Source organism: Ischnura elegans, chromosome X (assembly GCF_921293095.1).
Source record: "Ischnura elegans chromosome X, ioIscEleg1.1, whole genome shotgun sequence".
NCBI lineage: Eukaryota > Metazoa > Arthropoda > Insecta > Odonata > Coenagrionidae > Ischnura > Ischnura elegans.
Genome location: NC_060259.1, coordinates 65952874 through 65977511, shown reverse-complemented (window position 1 = coordinate 65977511; position 24638 = coordinate 65952874). Strand labels below are relative to the sequence as shown.

At 36.9% G+C, this 24638-nt stretch overlaps 1 protein-coding gene across 1 annotated transcript; it reads right to left on the bottom strand.

The window, feature by feature from the left end:
• Positions 1 to 1091: 1091 nt before the first annotated feature.
• On the bottom strand, positions 1092 to 17239 carry LOC124171055. Its single transcript, XM_046550202.1, has 3 exons — positions 17209 to 17239; positions 6200 to 6299; positions 1092 to 3136 (listed from the first exon to the last, which is right to left on the bottom strand). The coding sequence occupies exons 2-3, from the start codon at positions 6288 to 6290 to the stop codon at positions 2874 to 2876; spliced, it is 354 nt and encodes a 117-aa protein (XP_046406158.1). The 5' UTR covers positions 6291 to 6299; positions 17209 to 17239; the 3' UTR covers positions 1092 to 2873.
• Between the last annotated feature and the right edge of the window lie 7399 nt (positions 17240 to 24638).

Genomic DNA, 24638 nt, shown 5'->3' with positions numbered 1-24638 from the left:
TCATCTAATGATAATACTCTTAGGCATCAATTCATATAGGTACCCAAACAAGAAAGGGTAGAACGTTTAGACTAAAATAGTGTTTTGCAAGTTGTTAAGTCTTTGAGTGAACAATGATTGCATTAAAAGATGTGTAATACTATCTCATGTTATAAAGCCAATTATGGAAAAGGAAATAAGTCAGACTTTTACCAATACGGATTTTCATTAGTAAATAAGTGATACACAGAAAGTTTGGTTCATTTCAGTTCATATGCATTTGGGTGCATGAGCATAGTGAATCAAACATGATCGTACTTCAGTGGGACGGCAGTTATGTCAATTGAAACGTTTCTAAGGTAACAAAAAGCCATCAGATGCTGGATCTTTTACACAAGGGTGGTTGACTCTGTTGGGGTAAAGGATAAATATCTAGCTGTAGAAAAAAGCTGTGACTGTGGTACCACAGCGGAGTAGGTAGGGTTGGGGCTCTGGGGGGTGGAACGGAATGTGGGGGACCATATCTCATGCATAAGAGATATGTCAAAACAAATGAATTTATCATTCTTGGGAGCATATTTCAATTTCCATTAGGTTAGAGTTCTTTAAGCCCCAATAACTCCAATTTTGGGTTGTTATTACTATTGGGTCCTTCCCATAGATGTTTATCAGAATGTAAGAGCAGTTGTGCAATGGTGGCAGAAGTATAAAAAGTTCATTATTATGTTTGATGAATGTATCAGCAAAATATTGACGAAATATTCTTGGGCAGGTCGGGTTTGGTGTAATTTTCCTTGTGTTGGCTTGTGGCATTCATGAACCAATCAGAATAAACAAGGCTTTTTCCATTAAATTCTTAAATTCATATTAATGCTCTAACAAATTGAAACTCAACCATTAGATAATGGTTTGACTGTATGATTTCTCTAAATATCGGATACTAACAACTATTAAATTATGTCCGAAAATAATTCTGTAAGTGTTAATGTAAGTACTGAAGTAATTTTAGATGTGCACTTGATACAAAATACAATTCATTTGAGGTCCTGAATATTACTTTATATAAAACCAATTGTTGGCATAAATATTGGCATAATATTGCTGGCAAAAATTCCAAATGATTACAACATAGGCTGTAACACTTATCAAATCACTTTTTTTATTAATTGACACATTTAAAATAGCTCTTATTATGATGAGTTAAATATTGTCGCCAATTCCATTTTCTTACATTGCATTGTATAACATAGCATTAACATATGATCCAATATAACAGTGGTAGAATAACTCAACATAGAAGTACTTCATCCTTGAAAAGAAATGGGGTGACGTTGAACGTGAGAGCATGTATTTGGCAAGGAAAAATGGGAGTTTGCCCTGGCTACATCTCATATTGCTTAGACTAAGTTTTCAACAATACTGCTCCCTGGGAAACTCAACAGCAAATATTCCCAATATTTAAGTAAGCAAGTACTTGCATTCACATCCCAGTCAATAACAGTGGCATTTTCATCTGAATGGCTGCCATCTGTTCTGCCATGAAATCTGCTTTTAATAATTAAATATAGGCTGGAAAAGTTTTTTTCATGATTTTTAATGGTGAAATTGTTCTTCAGAAAAGTGCTTGTAGCCATTATGATTTTGTACATCCAAGATGAAACATGTGAATCAATTACAAACTTTTAAATGTACACTTTTGTTTGAATCCTTATCTTGTTAATTATGATCTTCAAATAGATGGCGAGGCAGGTTTATTGTACTTTGAAGCATGTATGATTTTGCACTTTTGTAGGGAATGACACTTTACGAGTGAAATTTTCTCGTGCTTGCCTCCAGGTAATAAGTTTAAAGTCGGCCGACGTTTCACACACAATTTTGAATTCAATACCTATACTGAAGATTTGGCTTTTGGTATCATAGTTATGCATCTCTCTTAATTTTAATGTATACTTATTGAAAATAAGCTAGAGATACCAATATTTGAAGCTTTCTAATTAGAGGTAATAGCACAGTTAGATGTGAAGTAGCAATATTTGAGGTAATGATTTACTTGAGAATGGAAGTCTTGAGGAAGGGTAAAACAATCATTGACAAACGTTTGTATAGTCCAAAGAATTTCATCGACTGATCCAGGTTTTGACAAACTAAGTCATTATCTAAGTCTACTATCAAGATTGTTTGAGAATGGGAGAATTATCCGAACCTGAAACATCGGCTGACCTTCAATCTCATACCTGGTGGCAAGTTTCACTCATCCTTATAGTCATTCAGCCCTTACAAAATGTGTCCGTGATGGTTTTTTGCAAGTAGCATTTTTCTTTTTTATACTACATATCAGTACTTTTTGTTTTCAGGAGGAAATTATGGTTACATATTGTAATTAACGTAACATTATAACTTTAGATAGGATTATTTTAATCTACTGGATTTGGTTTGAATTTGAAACTTCTCATTCTTCTCATTTTTTTGCTGGACTACAATCAAAGAGGTTATGCTTCCTCTTTATTTATCATTATTTTCTTCATATAACCCAGCATTTCATAAGAACAGGGGAAACGTATGGATGCAATTGACTCACTAGTGACAATTTTACTTTTAATAATCACTATGAATTGAAATACTAATTGAAAATATGCTAAAGATACTGTAGTTAATGGCATTCAAATTTGCTGTAATGGTGCAACTTTGTTGTAAAGTAACTTAATGTGAGGTGATTGACCATTTGGTAATGAATGGAAATTATAATTGAAGTTCATAAAAATAGTTCCAATTGTTTGAGCCATTTAATGGCATCAGATCTAATGATATAAGGTTGCAGTGATCATTATTTCATGAGCTTGTCAATGTACAATGGTGTTCTCAACAAAGATTCATTTTTCTGATTTGTGATTGTATCAATGTTGGTGTTTCAATAGATTTTGAATTTGATGAGTCTTGTGCAAAATGAGGCCATCAGCCCTTTTTCCAAGAAACTCTGAGCCAAGGTTTCTTTTCCCGAGGAACTCAGAGCCCAGGTATTTCTTCCTGAATAGCATTGCTGTGCTGGGGTGCTTATCGTTGTGCTGGCTGCCAAGCCATTCCAGTGCCACACCTTTGGCACTCTCTTGCAGAACACCCACGTGGAGAACATCCATCATGTCTCGCTTCCCGCCAGGCTCTGTAAAAGGCAAACATTTTACAACAAACAAACCGTTGTAATGTGCATTAACACCAGAAAACTGGTCATTTTCACCATTTTCGAGAATTTAGTCGCTAATATTTTCATTGCATTCAACATTGCGAGCTGAAATATAGCCAGTTTTATCTTTTAGTGGATAGTGGTTTTAGCATCAGCTATCAGTCATTCTTTACCAATGACTTGCTTCAAACAATAGTACCTTCAACCTTAGAACTACATAGTTGATTTGATTGGATAATATTCCTACACAAATTCAATATGTTGGTCCTTGAAAGGGGAACCTACTTCAATATCCAAATGCTAATTATTTCCATTCCATTTGTATAAGTTTATTTAATTTTTGGCCATTTTTCTCTTCAAGCGATTATACTCCTGGCATAAAAAAATAAAATTTGAAAATTGAAAGAATTACAGGTGCCACAGATGCTCATATATGAAGATTGGTATGAAGTCAGATCATATCAGTATAAATTCCATTGTCAAAACACAAAAATTGTAAGTTTTTACTTCTAATTAAAGGCACAAAAATAAAAAAACAATGTTTCTTCAAAGACAGGAAAAAATATAACTGGTTAAAATGACTGTTGGTGGGGTAGCAGGTATAGCCTTAGGTTCCAAGGGGTGTAGTGTTAACAAATTTATTATGATGGATACCATTTCAATATACCAATACACCCATGCCTCGCTTAGCGGAGAGATGCGTTCCTTGGGATCTTTGTGTTAATCGAATTTACGTTATTTGAGACCATTTTAACACTGGGAAGTTAGGGAGGCGTTCCCGGTAGCATAGGTGTTGGGAATCGAATTTCCTATAAACCGTATATATTCCTATTAATAGCCTTAGAAAACCGTATTTATAAACACATTTATAATTTAAAATATCGTTAAAGAAAGAAGGCACGCATTCAAATACGTTTTTTCTCGTTAAACAAACTTCGTATGTGCTTTCGAAATTCCCTCCATTCTTGCGGGTGGGCTAACATCTAGGAAAAAAATCCCCGAGGCTCAGGAGTTCGTAATGCATTGCCGGGAGTTGAAGAATTTTCAAACCAGTCTAAAAACATTTCTTGTGTCACCCAGGCCCTTTTGTTGCTCATCCAAATGACTGGCAAATACTACTTTGAGGAAATAAATTTTATTGCTTGCGGAATTTGTGAATGATAAGTCATAACTGGCTTTAATTTGAAGTCCCCCGAGGCATTAGCGCCAGGTAGCAACATGAAACGATCTTTATATCCCTTGAAACATGACACACGTTTTTCTTCCCTGAAAATAAATGAACGAGATGGCATTCTCTTCAAAAATAATCCCGTCTCGTCGACATTACCATAGTGAAAATCTCGATAGGATTTTGTTTCCCTATAGCAATTTGACATTGGGAAACGTTTGTTCCTCGAGGAAACTTTTTTGTTCCTATAGGAAAATATAATTTTCTTATAAGAATTCAAGTAATTCCTATAATATTTTCCAAAGCACTTAAGGACACCAGTGGGACATTTTTCTCATAGGATACACTTATGTTCCTAATAAAACACCACAATAAATGCTTTCATGTTCCCATTAAAAATAATGTTTAATATGAAATTTTCCTATAGGAATAAACGTTTTCCATTGTCAAATTGCTGTAGGAAAACAAAATCGAATAGAGATTTCCATTAGGGTAAAACATAGGCGGATCTAGGGGGGGCACGGGGGCACGAGCTCCCCCCCAGACCCTTAAAAAATACTCAAGACTTTAACACGGTCCCATTATCATTGCGTTCATTTTGTCTCACGAGGTATCCTTAAGCCCCCCAGAACAAAATCCTGGATACGGCCTTGCTTGAGCCCGCCCCCCCCCCCTCCCAGAAAGAAATCCTGTATCCGGCCCTGGGGTAAAAAATAGTTGAGGGGGAAAGGATCCACTCTCAGTCACTGCTTGGAGTTCATCAGAAAGTGTTGCCACGGAAGAAGGAGGAGATGTTGCGACGACTGTGCTATTAGCATTAGCAGATGCACCTGATATCGCGGCACTGAAAATATTACCTGCTCCCCAATTAAAAATTCCAGAACCAGCTGGAGCATCCACTAAATGTCTCGGAGCAATCAGCACCCTCATCTTCTTTTCTAGATCCAAATTAAGACACAGCTTTTGCACAAATAGCAGCCTATGATAGAGGAGCATCATTTAACCGTTAATTATAAATTCAGGTAATTAGAAGTCTTTCCGTTTTTTATAGCAATGAACTTCGCGTACGTTGTGACCGCTTGGCAGAAGTTGGTGTGGCTGATGTCACTGATGTTTAACTTCGTTTTTATCCAGAATAATAGTGCCGAACTGTCGACGTCGTGACCTTAAACTTACGCGCAATATCGCTTTGACGCTCTGAATTTTCAAAGCATTAGATCACTTTCAATTTCTCTTCTAGGTTGAACTTTTCCTAGATAACTTCTTTTTTTTCCATCCGCATTCCTATTTTTTGCCATTGTTCACTTGGTTTTTAGTCCGTATGGCTCTATCAAAAACACCGTCAACGGCTGACCAACTGCCGTACTGTATTACTGAGACGCAAAGGGCCTACGACTGCAGGGAGGGAATGAAGTCAGTGCGTTTGAGACTCTCTCTCGGACCTTTTTACGTGCGAGTACTACGTATCTGCCTCCTAATCTTTATTCAACCTTTATCCTTATCCTAATCTTTAACCCTTTATTCAGGTTTTTTCAAGCTTGCTACAACCTTGAACGGTGGAGACTAGTTAGCTTGAATCAAGCTTACAGGCTTGTTTTTTCCAGGTTGCTGCAAGCTTGCAGCCTTGATCAGTCAAGCTTGATTCCAGCTTGCATTGCTATCTGGGATTGAATACTAGAGGAGGGGTAGATGTTGGGATCCTGATAATAATGGTAGGATGATTATTACATGTTCAGGAATTCATTTCCGTGAGAAAACCATGGTGATGGGTAAAAATGTTCCATACAAGGTAGGGTTAGGCAGTAGATTACCTATAATGATTATAGAAAAACAGATTTTACGCTAGAAGTTTTCTTGAATGGAAAGTTTCTCACCTAGCATTTTTATGCGAATTTTAGTATCTTCTGGTACAGCAGTCACTTGCATGCTAATGGCCGAAAGGGTCAACAATGTCAAGATGATCATTTTAGTGTCCTGAAAGAAATGAAAGGAAAAATCATTATATCAAATTTAACTTTACACTCAAGCAGAACAGAGCTCAAAAATCAAATTTTCGTATATAAAGAATAAATTGGATGATGATTTTTAAGTATCCAATAATTGTATTACATAGTTTATATTCGATGTATTTCATGCTGAAGTTATCCTATGTGTGTTTCAAAAATTTTTCGAATCATAAATGTTTCGATGACAACACCTTTTGGGAATTCTCATTTGGCATGAGGTATTCGATGGATATTTTAAAAACTATTATTTTTCCGTTTGGTAATGAACAAATGATAGAATCAGATTTTAATTCATGACTCTCCACTTTAATTGTATTCCATACTCTGCCTAATTTTTTGGGTCTCTATCAGCGTTTATTCACCTGGGAAAGGGCGTACGGGGTGTAAATGATACCCCATGGTTCTTCTTTGACGCATTGTATGTCCATCGTTTTATCTACAGTCAGAGCCGTAGCAAGGGGGGGTCCGGACCCCCGAAATATAAAAACGCAATTATTTTCCTTCAGAAAAGAAAACAAAATATGGAAAAACCATGAATTTACAAAATATTTCTTTAGCAAATGAAGTTTTTATGATAATTAAAAGTGTTAAAATTAATTTAAAACCCATTACTGAGTACCCTGTTTTTCAAAAATCTCCCCCCTGGTTTTGGGCCCCTCCCGGATGAAATTCCTGGCAATACCATTGTCTAAAGTGTTGTTAGTTCTTATACCTTCAATTCTCTTACATTTTGACAAAGTACTCCCAGTATCCCATAAAATTTTCGTTCCGCTTCGGGAGCGGAACGAGTTAAAGTGTCCTAGGGTGTCACCTACATCCCACGCGCCCTTCCACATTCCTCTTCCAAGCCATAGGACTTTCCTTTCCCTTTCATGAGAGCTAATTATATGTTTCTCTTTTATCACGTAGAACATTTCATTCAGCATGTTTAATAAGCTATTTTAATCCTTGAAACCCAAAGTTGTAAAGTTAACCTCAAATATGATACCGAATGTCAAATAACCTGCATAGAAAACTTCAGTTGAATATTTCGAATCTTCGAATATTTTTGTTACCCAGGAAAACTATATTTGACTGCAGGATTATTTGCATTTTGCAGGAAATTAAAGGACTGCAAATTTTTTACTGACCTTCCAAAATCGGTGGGCGGGCAAGGAGGCCTATAGGTAGTTTTACACTGGGCACATCATTTCACAGATTAACACTAAAAACATGTTGTAAATGCGAGCTTGGAAGTAGAGCAGGGGCTATTTATCCGAATTGCCGCGAATATTCCTTATATGCGTTAACTGCGATGGGTTCGAAGGTATCGTAACTCCCAGATACTTCACTTCGTGTGTCGCCTTTTTGGTGACACCATCCAAAACGTAATCTTCGGGATATTAGGACGAATTACGCAAATAAATGTACCGCCGTGCATTTGCTCTGATTAAGTTCTATTCTCCACTCTTAGCTTCACGCATGAGCGTTGTTTAAATCGGAAGATTAAATTTAAGAGTTATTTCAAAATCAGACGTTCTGATATGGCCGTTTTACACGATGAATTTTCATTCGAATGATGACGCAAAAGATCTTGCGAATGATCATCATTCACCGTGTAATAAGGCCGTTTTACACGGGGTACGTTCTTGAACAATTTGACGTGTGTACGAAGGCGCAGTCAAAATTGCTGAGCGAGGAATTTGTTACGGAGTAAATAAAATATACATAAAGTTCATGAGATGAGGGTGAAACCGCTGTTAGCGAGACAACATGTACCTCAAATATCTCAGCTTTTAATCCGAAGGTAAACGACCTCAAATTTTTCTCTTAAATGTTGAACATCTTTGGTCTAGGTTTTCCGGGTTAAAGCCGCGTTGATTCATTGTAGCAGACGACAGTTTCGGTCTTAACCCGTTGAAAATTTTTATTCACATGGTACACCGCGTGGTATATATATTATGGATTGCGCGAAATATAAGAATAAGAATAACCATCATTAGTCAACAAACTTAAGATTGGTTTGACGCAACTCTCTATTCCTCTCTTCTATCCGCAAGCTTTTACATAGCTGTGTATTTCTTCTCTTTTACATCCTGTATAACCTATGTAATTGTTCCGTCTTCTGCTTAAGGTTTTTAGAAGACTTAAGAATAAGGGAATGTTTTTTAATGTATTATAATGTATTTTAATATTAGAGCTATGTATCTTAAAATAAATTCATGTATTATTAAAAAAGAATAGTCTAGAGAAATTGGCATACTTAAGGCTTCCTTATTTACAAAATATTGACTATACCCTCGATTTTCTGAGGATATTTCCTCTTTTGGATGGAATCCCATCGGGAATTTAGCATCTTAACAAGGGCGTACACAGGATCATAACTAGGGGGGGGGGGCAAATCAAGTTGTGACATTTTACGAAAATTATAGCTGCGCTTTATTAGTTTATGAGATAATTTCCTTGAAAAATAGTTTTATTTTAGTCGCATATCTTATAGTAATTCATATCATTTTTCGTGGGTTTAAAGAAAATTTGCAGAATACTTTTTCAATTCAGTACCCATTTTGCTTTAAGACTTTTGCCATTTTTGCTTCTAGGAGGGGCAACTGCCCCCTTCCCCCCCTGCCCCTCGCTGGGTATGCCCAAGCATCTTAATCTTTCGTTCTCTTTTTCAAATCATAACTTGATATTTACGTTTAGTTCAAATTCTGGGACCCTCCGTTTTCATCAAGAATCACTCAAAAGTTAGCAGGAATGTGGAAACAAATAGCGGAGCATACCTTAAGTTCTTGAATGTTTCTATTTAGATAACCCTCGATATTTTCAGGTGCCAGTGATGTGATGCAAAGAAGTACATAGTTTGCACTGTTAGTGATAATTACATGTTTGTTTCTTTTTTACTTGTAATCGATACCTTTTACTTACAATTAGATTGGTATAAGTAAAAAATCAAAACCGCGCTTATTGAATGCATTGAGAACTAGGAGTGCAGCTAGTAGAAGTTGTTTGTACCATGGAAAAGGTTCCGCCGAGTTAGAGAATTCAATCCAGCATAGTAATAAGCTGAAGCTGTTTGCTCTGGACCACGAGAACACAGAATAAGGATTTGAGTGGAGAAGCACACGATGTTATAATTAGAAACCAAAAATTATTCCATGGGTAGTTACTATTTATTTTCAAACTCAATGAATTTCGAGAAAATTCCAAAATTGATTATTTAAAACATTGATTATTAAACATTATGGCATTATTACGGAACTTTGCAAACACTTGAGTTTCTTATCATTCATAAAAGTAAAAAGTAATTGCAATTCTGTACTTTTACTTCTATGAATTAATTTATGAAGGAGTAATTTACTGAAGCAGTCAGTTACTAATTCTCGAATGTCATTTGACCCCGCTTTTTTTTGTACCACTTGTCCCTTCCTTGGCATTGGCTGTTATCGGTGTTTTCAGGGTTCTCAAATAACCTTGATGGTAATTAATGCCGTTTATTCGTCAATTGAGGGCGTTATGGCTTACCTGACCCTCAAAACATGTCGTAAAACATCGCAAATGAGAAATTTATCAGCATTCATAATATTGAAGAAAAGGCGTTTCTGCTGGTGGAATAACTTCGTAACGTTGATTTTACGTGCTATTGCGTTGTAAATAAGTGTAAAATTGTAACAATCAATTAATTACTTTCCCATGATATCTCAGAATCCTTCTTTTTCGTAGTACAATTATCTAAAGACTACATTTACCAGTATATTTATCATTATCAAATTGTTGTAACTTGATGTATTATTTTTGATCAAGGGGTGGTTCTTGAATAGCATCCGAAGTAAACAAATTCTAGAACCACACAAAGGTGGACCTCGCATCATGGTGGACATTGTTTCATACCTTGTCCCTCTCATATATTATACTGTGAAAGTCTCATGCTTATCTAAAAATGTTTTTCTAAAATGCCGTAAAAAGAAGAATCAAGAACATTTCATTTATACACCTGTCGCGTCACCTTGGACGCCTCTGCTGTTGAATAGAAGCAGACTCGATCGAATGTGGTCGTAATGTCTGGTATTGCAAGTAGCCACTTATTTCAATATGCTACACAGCCACGGATTCACGCATTAAGGACTTTTCCTCGTGTAAGGTACGTCGTGATGATCGGAGTAGCTATGAAATATTTCAGCATCGCTCATTCACAAAATTACCTGAAAAAAGGTCCGCAATTATCTATCAAAAGCGTAGAACAGCGTTTGTAAAATAATATCTCTTTTCGTTACATTTTATTATACTGAATATTTAAAAAAAATTTATCGCAGAAAAAGAGCGACTTAATTAGAAAGTTCCAAGAATAGCAATAACAATAAGTTTTGATTATTTAAATCGCATTTATACCGACAGATCGGTGGCGGATTATTTAGCATAGTTAAACAAAGTAATGGCACAATAAAGCAAAATAAAAGTATGATTAGCTTAATAAGTTAGCAAAATAAAACAACACCGATCTTATAGAATTTACGTGCTAAAATACTTTACATATAATAATAATTTATAGCACAAAGAGCCAGGGATGCTGACTCACAAAAAATATTGGGGGGGCCAAACCGGGGATCTTGCCCCGGAAATTTTTAGAAGTAGTGAGTTTTAAGTTTTTTAAGCATTTTAGAAGAGTAATATGATCAACATTAGAACCCTGATAAATCGAATCTCGACATCTGTACACTACGGGGAAAATCGATAAGCCTGACACATTTTTTCCTCTCACCCATAACGAATTTTTGAGGGGGCTCGGCCCCCCTCACGCCCCATGGATTCGGCGCCACTGTAAAGAGCACGTTAAATTGCATCTTGCTGGATCGGTCAGGGGCCGTATGACGGTGTGTAAAGAGGTATATGCATAGCAAATAAGACATCATTTAAGTGGTCGTTTACACTTATAATGGTGCTTTAAACTTAAAAGGAGTATCACTGAGCCATGCTAGGAGTTAATAATGTTTTTTTCACATCCATGCCTATCAGGCACATTGCGCGTGAACTCAGCTATTCCAATATTGCGTCCGATGAAAGTTTAATAAATGAAACCACCTAACGCAGATGAATGGAACAATGAAATCGCGTCGGAATATAACTCTACCGGTTTCTCGAGGACGTGACGTGGAAACTTGAAGTGCCGGATCATCGTGATCGCGTTTTATCCTTCCGCCACTTAGTTTTAAGATTATAAAGGGTATATGCAGGGGCTGATAACGGGCAACCTTCCGTTTGCTTTAACGCTAATGCACTATAGTGCACTCAAGTGATAACAACCGTTTGCAAGCGTTATTCTTTGCCGATACCATTATTAGGCCCATAAAATGCCTGCTGCTGTTCCAAAAGATACGTCAGGAAACCGCTTTTGGAGAAAACTCCTGAAAAATAAGAAATGATCGTGCAAAATGCGGATGGATATTCTTAGTTATGAATACTTGTTCCTCTGAGTCCGTTCAGTCTATCTTCCGTGCTCTAATGTCTTCAATGCCCATTATTTTTAAAAGATTCCTGTTTAAGTATTCAAATTCATATTAATGTAAAATCATTGGATTCGGCTTTCACTTGGTGAATACCCATGTCGAACGAATATATACAACCTCCGTGACTTTTTTCAGGATTTTTTATTTAGTACGACGCGTTTCGCCGCTGAGACACCGCCGTTTCGCCGCCGCAGTACAAAGATAATTACCGAACAACCCCCAATATACAATGGCTAGGGGTGAGAAAGAAAGGTGATCTACATCTACATACTACAGTGGTGTTAGGAAACTAGCCATTTACGTATCAAAAGTATATGCTCTAACGAAATAACGCCAAGCATTTATTATAGTCCTTTATCGTGCGGGGAAAAAATAAATTCCCCCATACCCATCTCATCAAATATCTCTCTTAATTTATCGCTTCTGTCGGACTTGGAAGTAGTGGGGTTCTCGTATGATATTTTTCGCGTCGCTCTTAAAGACATCCATTCCAATGAAGGGGGGTCACTTTTCCTTTGCACATTTCTCCCATGCCGCAAGCAAATATATATTCGGGATTGTGCGGTATTAATCTTTGTACTAAAAAATGACGCATTTTCGTCGAAACGCATCGTGCCAAATAAATGTTTCTTGAAAATTTCCATAGGTTGTGTATCTTTATTCATATTAATGTTTTTTGTCGTAGTAGCTAAAGTTTTCTTTTATGGAATTAGATAATGAAAGCATAAAAATATGTCCAGTATATTGCTAATTGTAGACCATAATTGTTTTCAAAAATTATTTCAAATTCTTTCCATGAAATTTACTGAGGTGATGCACCATTACTCCAGGCTGATAGAAATTTGGTCTTCATTACTAGCCTTGTGAATAATCCCACTTAGAGCTTTTTTTATTGAGACTCATCGTACCGATTTCGACATTCGATGATCTTGCCATTTGATGGAAGGAAGAGACTTGACATTGTCCCGCTCTAATTTTCTGCCGGTCTAAATTCAATGGAGATTCACCGGAACATGCCAAGAAGAAGGAATGGTATTAGCAACGGTATTAGAACATGATGAAATTACTTCATAATCATTACAAGGCTCCGCAGTCGCAATTTGATAGTTCACCACATATATATTTGCTATCAATTTTTTTTTCGGCCAAAGAATAGTTTGCATCGCGACTAACTTATTATCATTTAGGATGTAGGCCATATTTTCTTACTATTGTCATTACGATTAAAAATATTTTTAGTGGTTTTCACACATTGCTTTCATTGAGCCAACCTTGGTTTCCACAAGTTTTGTAATTATTAAGGTAGAAACATCGGAGCAACAGCTACAAGTATCCACTGGGTTATTTAGCCGTAACAATGAGGTGTGGAAAAATGGATTAATGCGAGAAATGTGGTGTATGAGTGGTTTGTTCGCAATTATGAATAGTTAAGTCTCCTCCAAGTGACATATTAAGTCCAATCAATCAGTTATGAACGCTGAATACTTATATAAAATGATTATGAAAAAAATCATTTGTTTCAACTTAATCCAAATAGTCATTGCTTCTGCCTTCTTGACTATTGTTTTCACTCTAAAATAATATTTCTAGTTAATTGCGTACCAAATAGTAAGTTACGCTCTCTGATGATAATATTTATTTCTCACTGAAAATTGTGAAATTCGCAGTCATTAAGAAGCTCTCTTCAAGAGACAAAGTTTAAGCAGGTAGATACATAATTTTCATGGTGATTACAAACTATTATTTTGTAAGTAATCTTATAAGAGGAGAGAAAAAAACGAGTTTTTTTTCAAATCGGCATTTTTAAACGTTTAGTAAAAAGTGTCATCATAAATCCTTATTTTTCGTTAATTGAATTGAATTTTTACCTGGAAAGGCATTTTATTAAATGTTTTATGCTTATATCACTCCTGAGTAGTAAAAATAGGTATATAATCTTCTTAAATGACGTCTGTAAAATCTCTGGTAAGCTCCTTTCATTTCCGATGGCCTCGAACACAAATATCGTTATCGGACTCATTACTTTAAAGAACTAATGAATAACCTGAAGGAATGAAGACATTTTATGCTTGAGGTATTATCGTCCTAGCAAAGAAAGAATCACTACATTTTCTTTTTACATTGTGGTAAGAATAAATTCTTTATAAACCATTTAGGCAAGCCAGCGGCTAAAAAACCAATCAAGATAGTAAGACAATGGGAATAAACAGTAGAATACATTATCTAAGTTTCACGAAAAAAAAAATTTCACGTTTTTTTTAGCTCGAATAAAAAACGTGTATTTAAAGACTAATATCTGTCAAACATTTCGATCGTCATCAAGGTTCCCATCTCTAATTCTTATGGAAAATTGAGCATGTGACTTGTTTTCATGGTGAATATTTAATGAAACTCGCTAGTAAAACCCTGAATATCAGATTTAAGGTGCATATTTCGCCGCGTCAATGCACGCGAACTTTTGGATGAGAAATTGCTATGAAACGTCATTGAATTCAGTCAGTACATTTTTATTAATGTAGAATCATTTTCTCTCGATCGTAAACAGTTTTCTTGTCAAGGAGAATAATAAGCCTGTGTAACCCTTCCCCTCACTCCAAAACAGCATTTAAAAAAGTCATTAAGATAACTCCGTACATAATATTAGCGTTTAAAGGAACCGTAAAATGATTGGTGATTCCTTTGCCTTTTATTAAAAAATAAGTATTATTAAATATTATTTATATTTAAATATTATATTATTTAATAATATTAAAAAATAAAAGGCAAAGGAATCACCAAGGAATGAAGTGCACCAGACTTAATACGATTTCACTTGTGATTAAAATAGACTAAATGGATCTTCGTGAGGAAATATAGATCAGAAGGCAAGCAACTCGATTGATTCGTAAATACCGGAATTTATGTAAAGAATCATAGTTCTAATTCACCCATCTTATCAAAGATCTACCAACCTTTGAAACATAATAAGTATTGAATTACTCTGAGTTCTTTTCTACTCTTATGTCTATTAGTTACCGTTCACGTGAATTATTTCCTATTTTTTTCGTATGAATATATTTGAGTTGCATAAAATGGATGTATATCATACCAGTTCAGATGAACCTCCTCTACATTGTATAAATTCACCTTGAGCGAGAGCTATAAGTATTATGCGCATTTTACACCCGCATAAGAATACAAAAAAGCAAACAAAAATTATTTCCGGAATTGAATGATTTGCATCTGCAATTGACGGAAAGATTTTACTTTTTTAAGCTCACATTAGCGAGATTAAAGGTTTAAGAAACTCGGTATTGCGCATTAACACCATATGCAAATGCCAATCTATATGCGTAAATGCTTTCAGTGGATCCTTGTGGTTTTCAAGTCGCATAAACCGGGTCGGATAGGCTATATAAGCTTTTTTGGATGTGGGGTCATTATAAGTCCGGATATTCTATTTATTATTTATTAAACTATTGTACCGATTAAGGGAGATTTGCATTGAGTATTCTGGAAAGGAGGATTCTGGCAATTCCCCTCCCTATATGGACTTCCCTCTTCTGCTAATAGTAAGGCTTACTCCCTTTCATTCAATATAAAAATACTATTATCAGATATTCTTTACTCTATTCTCTCTATCGCCAAATATGTTTTCTTCCGGATGCATTGAGGGTTAAGCTAAAATTGAATTGAGCCAATTCCCACTACAATAGCCATATGGCTACATCCTACCATTCTGAACTTATGAGTCTCTTGAAGAATAGCCGCACTACGTTTTACTATTGAATTCACAAAAATACGTTGTTGAAGCTTGTAATAACTTAATCCACTCGTTAGTTTATTTCTGAAGCCATTCGAAATATCTCTACTGACGGAAAGAGACAGGTGCCAATCGGAAATTCAGTATGGGCGCCAAAGATCTGAAAATTACATGCTAGTATCTAAAAACTAAACAAAATATGGCATTACATAGATTATTTTAACTTTCTTTCTTCCAAAAATATGCTTGATCTGAAGATTCATCTTTTCTATCAAGATCACCCGTAGATATTGAGCAACATCAGATTCTGACCTCGTTACCAATAAGTGTAGCTATATGTCTACGGGCCATTCTGAGGAAGCAAGTTGATGTATCACCCGTTCTCTGGATTACTAAAGGCGACCAAAGGAGCAAAGTACCCAAATGTCTTCACAATCGCAAGCAGAAAGTTTTCTGGACGGATATAGGTTAAGAAGTGCATGGACCCTCACTTGTCCTATTTTCAAAGGCTCGTCTCCTTACTAAATTAGAGTCGAATAGTACAATTTAAAAAATCGAAAACAAATCCCAAGAAATTCTACGAGCTTGAAGCATTTCCCACTTTGTGACTGTCAGGGAAATAATTTATGTTAACCTAAAACCGCAAAATCACTTCGTCACTTCGATTGTTATAATCGCTGTTAATTAGATCCACTCATCGATTTATCCATAAAAACAGCTAACCGTTTATCGTTTATAAGCGCACAATAGCGACATTTTCTTCGCAACAAAAATTCAAACTCTAATTCATGAGTCACAAAAAGAAAAAAAACAAGAAATTATTTGCTTAAAGCGTTCCAGGTCTATCATAAATTGTTAATGAAATTATTTTTAAAATTAAGGGAATTTTTAATTGTAATTAAATATAGATTTCGGTTTAGTAATTTTGACTTCATAAAAGTGATGACGTGACAGCTCATGAGAAAAAACTATCCATATGTACATATATATCCTGAAGTGTTTGGATTACTACAAGGAAAAATTATATTTACTGCATCAATAGTTATTTTTCGTCTCACAAATAATATTTGAGAGAGAGCTGGTAGTGCAGACGAAGGGGTGAATGGGAAGATCAGAGGGGGAATAAGCTTTGACCTCGGTGAGGGGCTTATAGTATACAACAACCGGATGAAAAAAAATTCTATTGAAATTTCTGGTAAAAAAACCGGTAGTGCACAAAAGTATACATATATACATTCAAAGCAGCTTAGTTTCTTCCATCGTATTTTTATGTTGAGCATAACCGATTTCGTTCAATATTTAAAATATACTGGAAGGAACAGTCACTTCGATTGTTATGATCGCTGTTAATTAGATCCACTCATCGATTTATCCATAAAAACAGCTAACCGTTTATCGTTTATAAGCGCACAATAGTGACTTTTTCTTCGAAAAGAGGCGCTTAAATATTGGGTGAAGAGTATGGGGTATCGCGGACGTCCTGCGCTGGGACAAATAAAGCTGCTTTAAATTTTAGTATGAATATAAATCACTCATTATGACATATTTTGGACTCCCAAAAAAGTGTAAAGAATATAGCGTAAAGGAATGAGAATGTAAAAATGAAGGAACGCCCCAACAGTATGAAAAAGAAGTAGCATGTACTTACTTACTGTGGTAAGTTTTCGCTCGAAGCAGGCAGCACCGTGGTCTCCGCAAGAATGACTCCGGCGCCGCGTTTTGATCGTACATCAGAGGCAGGCTGCAATTCTCTCATTGGCTGCGGCTGCGACGTGGGAGGGTTCTAAGCCACGCCCCTCTCCTGTCTTATTATCAGAGGCTCGCCTCCACACAACTTCATAGCCGGAAAGTACGAATGAAATCGAAAATAAATCCCACGAAAAGCGACGAGCTTAAAGCCTTTCTCACTTGGTAACTAGCGGACACGTATTGCCTGCAGATAGATCATATGGAGTACAGACATGCAGGTAGTAGCTTATTGCTTTTCTCACTTTTTTTAAGTTCATCATAGGCCAGTAAGTGCTCTACAAGTTGAAAGGGACTTGAATAACATCCTTTTCAATTTGCTTTAATGCCATTTACATCCAATAACTCCAAAATTTATGTTTACCTGAAATCATTTGTCTTCGCAACAAAAATTCAAACTCTAATTCATGAGTCACAAAAAGAAAAAAAGAAAGAAATTATATGCTTAAAATGTTCCAGGTCTATCATAAGTTATTAATCAAATTATTTTTAAAATTGGCGGATTTTTTAATTAATATTGATGAGATAGATTTGATTTGCATTGCTTATAATAATCTAGGAGGTTGTATTCCTTCCATTGTATTTTAAATATTAAACGAAACCGGCAGTGTTCAATATTTAAAATTCTGTGGAAGAAACTAAATAACTTTGGCAGTATTTTTAATTTTGAGCACTACCGGTTTTTTCTCAAGAAAAATTTTCCTCCCGTTCAAACTTAAGTATTAACTATCAAGGTCGATATTTTTTACAAAATTTTGCCCGTTGTTGTATATTATGAGACACTTGCCTTACAGTGCTCAACGTTTACCCCTGACCTTAACTAAAATAATATTTGTCGCTCTCAAAAAATATTTGTTAGACGGAAAGGAGCTGCTGATGTAGTGGATATAATTTTTTCTCGTTGAAATCCAAATACTCCGGGACATATATGTCATTCTTGGATAATTTCTTTTCTCGTGAGCTGTCACGTCATCACTGTTATAGGATCAAAATTACAAGGTTAGACCGCAGTGATATTAAGTGGGCCTTGTATACATGAAACCATAAGAGAGATTAATGTGGTCACATGCATCATTATTATCATCCAAAAGATAGGTGCTATTTTCGGCTAGCGTGGGCAGGAGCTATCTACAGAATAAAGGTAGGATAAGAAATATATTCCCGAAGGCGATGAACGAGTAAGGAAAGTTTTAGGACAGAGAGGTTGATCTAATTCGTGGCTCGCTATGAAAAATTCAACATAATGTTGTAGTCCATCGTCTGCTAGGCTTAAGTTTTTGTGGGTATTTTATAAATTTACCACTACCTTCTAACAATAATCCAGCATTAACTTCAAATAGCACTAAATAAAATAACACTTATCATCCATTGGCTGACTGGGGAACATATTGGAGAACTTCGAAATCCTCCATTTTACTTTAATGACTAGCTGCATATTTTTCAAAGAGTTAAAACTTATGCTAAACCAATGTATGAATCAAGTGTGCTTATTTTCTTATTTTTTCTCCCTTTCCCTTCAAAGTTTATGACTATCACGTTAGTTGATAGTGAGATTAAATAGCTGGGTACGTAAAACTTAAGTAAAAAATTATTATTGAATCATCTTCAGACGGCATTAATGGTAAGGCCTGTTAATGTGTTGCTATTCCATCAGGGGTGAAATCAAATCAGGGGACCCGTCACCCTCCCAGTTAGGTCATTTTCCCCCTAGTCATACTCGAGCTGCTAGAAATTCAAAATCTCTCCGCCCCTGATCAATGTTCAAACCCCTGAATGCCGTATAGGAGGGCGGTTTTTTTTAAACCTACGATAGGTCATGAACAGAAGACGAAGTGATTGATTAAAAATTATTTCATTACTAAATACTGAGAATACCTATTGTGTTCTTTCGAAATAATCGCCTCAGCGATTGAGGAATTTGTCGTGCCTTTGGACAAGCCTTACTATACATTCTTCATTGGATGCTGCCTCCAATGGTTTGCAATGAATTTTGCAGTCCTGAAACTCATCGCCCGTTTGAAAACACTATCCTCCCAGCCACATCTTCATTTTAGCGTGAATATGGAAGTCACACGGCACTAGGTCGGCATTTCACGGCGGGTGATCGAAAATGTCCCATTTCAATTGCTCGTGGAGCAGTTGGGCTGCATCGGCACTAAGATGACGGGCATTGCCATGGATCAAAACACTTCCAGAGGTCACCATGTCTCTTCTTTTGTTTTGAATGGGAATAGACGTAATGTTTCACAACGAGCAGCTGCATTAACGTTAAAATTCTCTTCTATAGGTATTAAGGTCAAGACAAGTCAATACCGAAGCCATTCGGCGTGTTTTCTGGCTGTCGCTCCGCAGTGCACTCTTGGTAGGAGAATCAATTGAGGCGGTGTAGTTAATGGAATTGCCACTAGCCTTAAACAAACAACTTACGGTCAGAAATGACTTGAGCGAGTGGTGCGGAGAAAGCGCAGTTGTCCTATCTGCGCAGTACCAGTCTGCCACTTGTATGGTGCTTTTGCTGAGCGATCTGAGGTGGAAAAAAACAGCCCTCGTATTAGATTATTCCTTAATCCAGCCCTAAAAATAGTAACAGGGGTTTCAATCTTTGATATCAAGCACGGCTTTCAAGGTTTCACATAAGTTTTCATTCTAACGCATTATTTTAATCCTCAAGATAAGTGTATTGCTTTTTTCTCATAAACTCAAACCTTATTCTTTATTTTTTATTTTAAATTTGTAAATATGTCTTTACAGTAACAGTTAAGCGTGCTTTAAGGCAGATTTACAGAAAAATTACTTTTTGAGAAAGTAATTGAATAAAAGTAAAAGACAAATAAAAATTTAATTCGTGCTGGCACTGCAAATTATGTATTTCGTTACATCATATCACTAGCCTCTGAAATTACAAATGGTTGCCTCAAGAGAAACTTGCCAGAACCTGTGGTACGCGCCAAAATTTGTTTCCGTCTTCATGCTTTCTTTTGGGTGACTCGTGATGAATATGGAGGATTCCAAAATTTGAAGTTAACACAAACATCAGTTTATGGTCATAAAATGAGAGCGAAATGTTGAGATGCTAAAATTCCGATGGGATGCAATCCAAAAGAGGATATATCCCCAGAATATTGAAGGTATAGTCTGCACCCTGAGATCCAAATTTTGCCGATAATCTTTGTGAGATAATAGGCGGACGAAAAAATTTACGCATTCATTTGGAGTAATAGGGTGGTTTCCTATTTTATTTTTATTGCCTAAATCGAAAGATAATTACTCCTGGAGTAAGTGTTTCACGCTCTTAGATTTTTAAATGACGATATCTATTTCTCGCGATTTAATGAAAAGTGAAAAATTTCAAGCGCGCGAAAACGCGACGGCTAATTATGAATGCTGGGAAAAGCCCGGGTGACGTCTGGCTGCTGCTGTGTGAGACCACCTGGGTGCGAAGCTATGAACGCCGCTACGATGCAGGCTGCTTGCTGCCGAGCACGGCGGTAGCGTAGAGAACCCTGCTAGCAGTTAGCTCTTGGCTTAAATAAGGATTATTAATACTCTAACAAACTAAGGAAACTTTCCGGCCTTCGGTAATTTTAATATGTGATTATTAATAAATGTTTCTCTGAGCTCTGTGCCTCATGCATGCATTGGTAATCTCATACGATGTAAAACTCCTATCTACTCGTATAGCATCTAGGTCCCTGTGAAGTCACGTGGAGTGGCATCGCATGGGCGCCAATCTGTCCTTTTTCAGACGAGGTTAACATTGACCATTAACATTCGTCTAAACTGGGATTTCTAAAACTAAATAATTTGTATATTATGAATACACTAATGGTGGGTAACGAATCGCAATCAATTCCTTTTGTTCTCTTTGATGAAGGGAGCTACCCTATTGGTCAGATCTGTCGCTCAGCACGGGATTTACGCGGAATATTCCCAGTCTCTCTAAATGGGAAAGTTGAGGGAGCGTTACGGAGGTGCTTTTGAAAGATCTAGCGACACGCCATTGTCCACCTATTTCTAATATTTCAACGCTCGCCTATGTGCGACGAGTGATCAGGCAAGGAGGGGGCGAAAAGATCGTTCCGAGAAACATTTGATCACTCACACTGAGTTACGACGTAGCGGTCGCATTCCGGGGAAAATTCTACGGCTCTTGCGGTAGAATTGTGTCCTTACCCTCACTTATTTTTAATAATAATATATTTTGATTGCTCCTTAAGCAATCTAACGATTTGATCGCTGGATCATTCTTCCTCATAGAATGATCCTCCAAGATCGTTAGAACATAAAGGGCTTGCCGGGAATCGCTTATAGTAGGGCCCTCTTTGCTTCTATAGCGTGAGGTGTTTTTCCCCCTCCCATTCCTTCCGCTCCTATCCTATCCCAGAGGCGTCGACGGGCTCCTATCGCGGCGGCGCCTCTTTCCTTTTCCCTTCCTCTCCAGCCCCTCCCCGGGTGATCTGGAGCATAAGCCACGGGCTTGGTTCCCGGCCCCGTTGTGTTGTATCCCTGAAGGGTTCCCTTGAACCCTCATACTCTTTGCTCCTTAAGCACAATCTACGAAAAATCGTAGAAATATCCTTCCTCGTAGGATTTTTTTTCTTTTCTTTAGAAACATTAAATCGTGGTTTCGCTAGTAGTGGGACCCGCCCGCCTCTGTGACGGTGCGGGATTCCTCATTCCCACCCTTCCACACCTATCCTATCTCAGGAGGCCTCGTCGGGTTCCCATCGCGGCGAAGCCTCCTTCCATGTCCTCCCCCTTCCGTGGTGAGGGTGAAAAGCGAGAGCTTACAGACCCTGCCCTGGGAGTGTAACCTCGCAAGCCCGCCCTGGAGTCTCCTTTCCACTGCTCCTTAAACATATTCAAATACTAAAGATACAAAACCAGCTTAAAGCTTTATGAGGTGCTAGAGGCCTGTTGGTGGGATCACCTTCAGAAAAAAATCGTAGTACTTCATATATTTGAGCATCAAAAAGTCTTCTAGGTACAGAAATAAAACTTTTGATATTGAATATATTAACTGAATGAATATTTTTTCCGAGTCGCGTCTTTTACATTCCTATCTCACTGCTTTGCCATCAAAATTAAATTAATGCTACTTATCCATCGTATAGTCAGAACAAGCAGAATCGTTCAGAGCAAGGAGAAAAATGCTGTTACGTGAATGTGATATGCATGATGTCATAAGATTTTTATAGCCATAGGTCATTACAAGCATTTTCTTGCACTCATTTTAAAGTCTCTGAAATCGACAAGAAAAAAATTGACTCTATGAAAATAGAAACTTGTAGAATTTTTCAACCGTGATGACGGAAGAAAAACACTACTTCGGAATTTTTCGCGCTTAAAGAGAAAGAAAGTAAAAGAAACTTCTTTGGCTACTTTCCACGCTTAATTTTGGTGTTTTACTAAATAAATGTTTTTCTTGCATATATAAATTAATTTATGATCACTGTCGTTGGTCTTACATTGCTTAAGCAATTGAGAATTGTTATCTTTAAGAGCGACCCGGAGAACATCAAATTAGAACCCCTCTATATTCCCAGGCCCGGCAAAAACGATAAATTAAGATAGATATTTTGACGAACGGATAGATATGGGAATTCGTTTTTCCCCGAAAAATAAAAGACTTAATAATCTAGGGGTAATTTCTTTAGAGCATATCCATTAGAAAACGGCTGGTGTCCTAACATTCCCCTCCACACGCCTATTGAGACGGCTTGAGAGGTAGTATATAGATGTCATTGGTGAAGAAGAGCGTTGGTTACTAGTTAGAATGTACTTTTTATCAAATAGGAAGTCAAAACAGATTTGTGAATTCTTGGTGAACTTTATTAAGAAAGTGACTAAAACACTGAATTATGAAGCATAGGAAGGAGTATTACGTGGGATAAATTTGCCCTAGGTTATGTTTGAGGATAATCAAGTTAACCCAATTAGCGGTAAGTAATAGATCGACTAGAATAAGGTACATTTCGAGAATTTACTGTTAACATTATCTATCGTGGCAAGACGTTGAGGAGTCGAGTCATTTCCGTGCGTTGAACAAGGTATTGATCATGCAGGAGCTTTGGAGCCGATTATGAACTGCTAACTTATTTCAGAATGTTGAAAAGACTTAGGGACTGCTTTTTGCCGGATGTGCGGAAATTTTCAAAATAGATTTTCAATCCGCAAAAGTCCGCGTCATACCGACTTGATTCGATGTCTTCCTGCGTGGGAGAATCAGTGAGCTCCATAAATTGGTAACCGGAGAGTCTTGTGTTCCGCGGCTGTAACGAAAAGTGTGTTCATGTGTTGCTGTGATCAAATATCTCTTCTCGCGTCATGTAAGTTGCTTTGATATTATCGGCAGCTGTCTTCTCTCACCCGTCTTCCACTTTCCTCAACGGAGACTATCTGGAATGGGGTTCAGTATCGTTTTTTGAAGGATCTCGCGATCTTCCCCTATCGCGATGCAGCAAGTCGTGCGAAGGGAATCGCACTATCAAGTGCAATTCAGTTTTTACTTCCTTCGCTCGTAATCGATGTTGATTGCTCCCCTTGCTTGATTTCTAGAAATCAAGTTCACCCCTTGTTGCAGTTATTAAGACTTCGATGAGAATATAGCACATTCCTAGAATTTGCGTTTAGCAATCTCTATCGTGGAAAAACGTTGAAGAGACTAGTCAGTTCAATGCGTTGAACAAGATACTTATCATGCAGAATCTTGGGATCCAATTATGGTGATCCTTAGGGCGGTCCTTATGATTTCGAAATTATTTTGGATGCACCCCAGATTTTTTCCTTTTGGTTAGAAAATAAATCGAGTACTATAAAGTTTTTCAATTCATTTTGAGACGCCCCCCGGAATAATAAAGTTGACTTGATGAATATTGGATCAATTGGATTTTTCAATCACGATGATAGGAGAAAACGGAATGCCTGCTCCCAATAAGTAGTCGAACAAGGAAAGTATTGTTCAAAGAAGTTGATTAAATATCCACTCGTGGATCAACTAGGCGTGTGTATCCTTTTTTGTGACACTCAATTGTAATGAAGTGGGCCAGAGGATGTTTCGATTATTTTAGGGCTTAAATAAGGATTTAATGTTCGGCTCTATTCCCTGGGGCATTCCTGAATTGATTGCCTAGAGTTGGTATTCGCGCTTCAGCCAAGCTTCTAAGACGCCGTGCTTGCAAGGCTGAAATCGGAAGCCAGATTTGGAATATATTTTTAGCAAAATAGAAGAGATTAAAGTGCTGCCGTTCAATCGATTTGATCCATCTCCGCCCTACGAAGCCATTATACCATTACGGCCCCCCCAGAACTCAGAGAAATTTTTAAGTTTAATCCG

Bases quoted from the DNA above. Each gene is read 5' to 3' on its own strand.
- LOC124171055 (XM_046550202.1), bottom strand. From the start codon at position 6,290: ATGATCATCTTGACATTGTTGACCCTTTCGGCCATTAGCATGCAAGTG. The intron at 3,137-6,199 runs GTGAGAAACTTT...TGCCTTTTACAG, and splicing joins AATTCGCATAAAAATGCTAG to AGCCTGGCGGGAAGCGAGAC.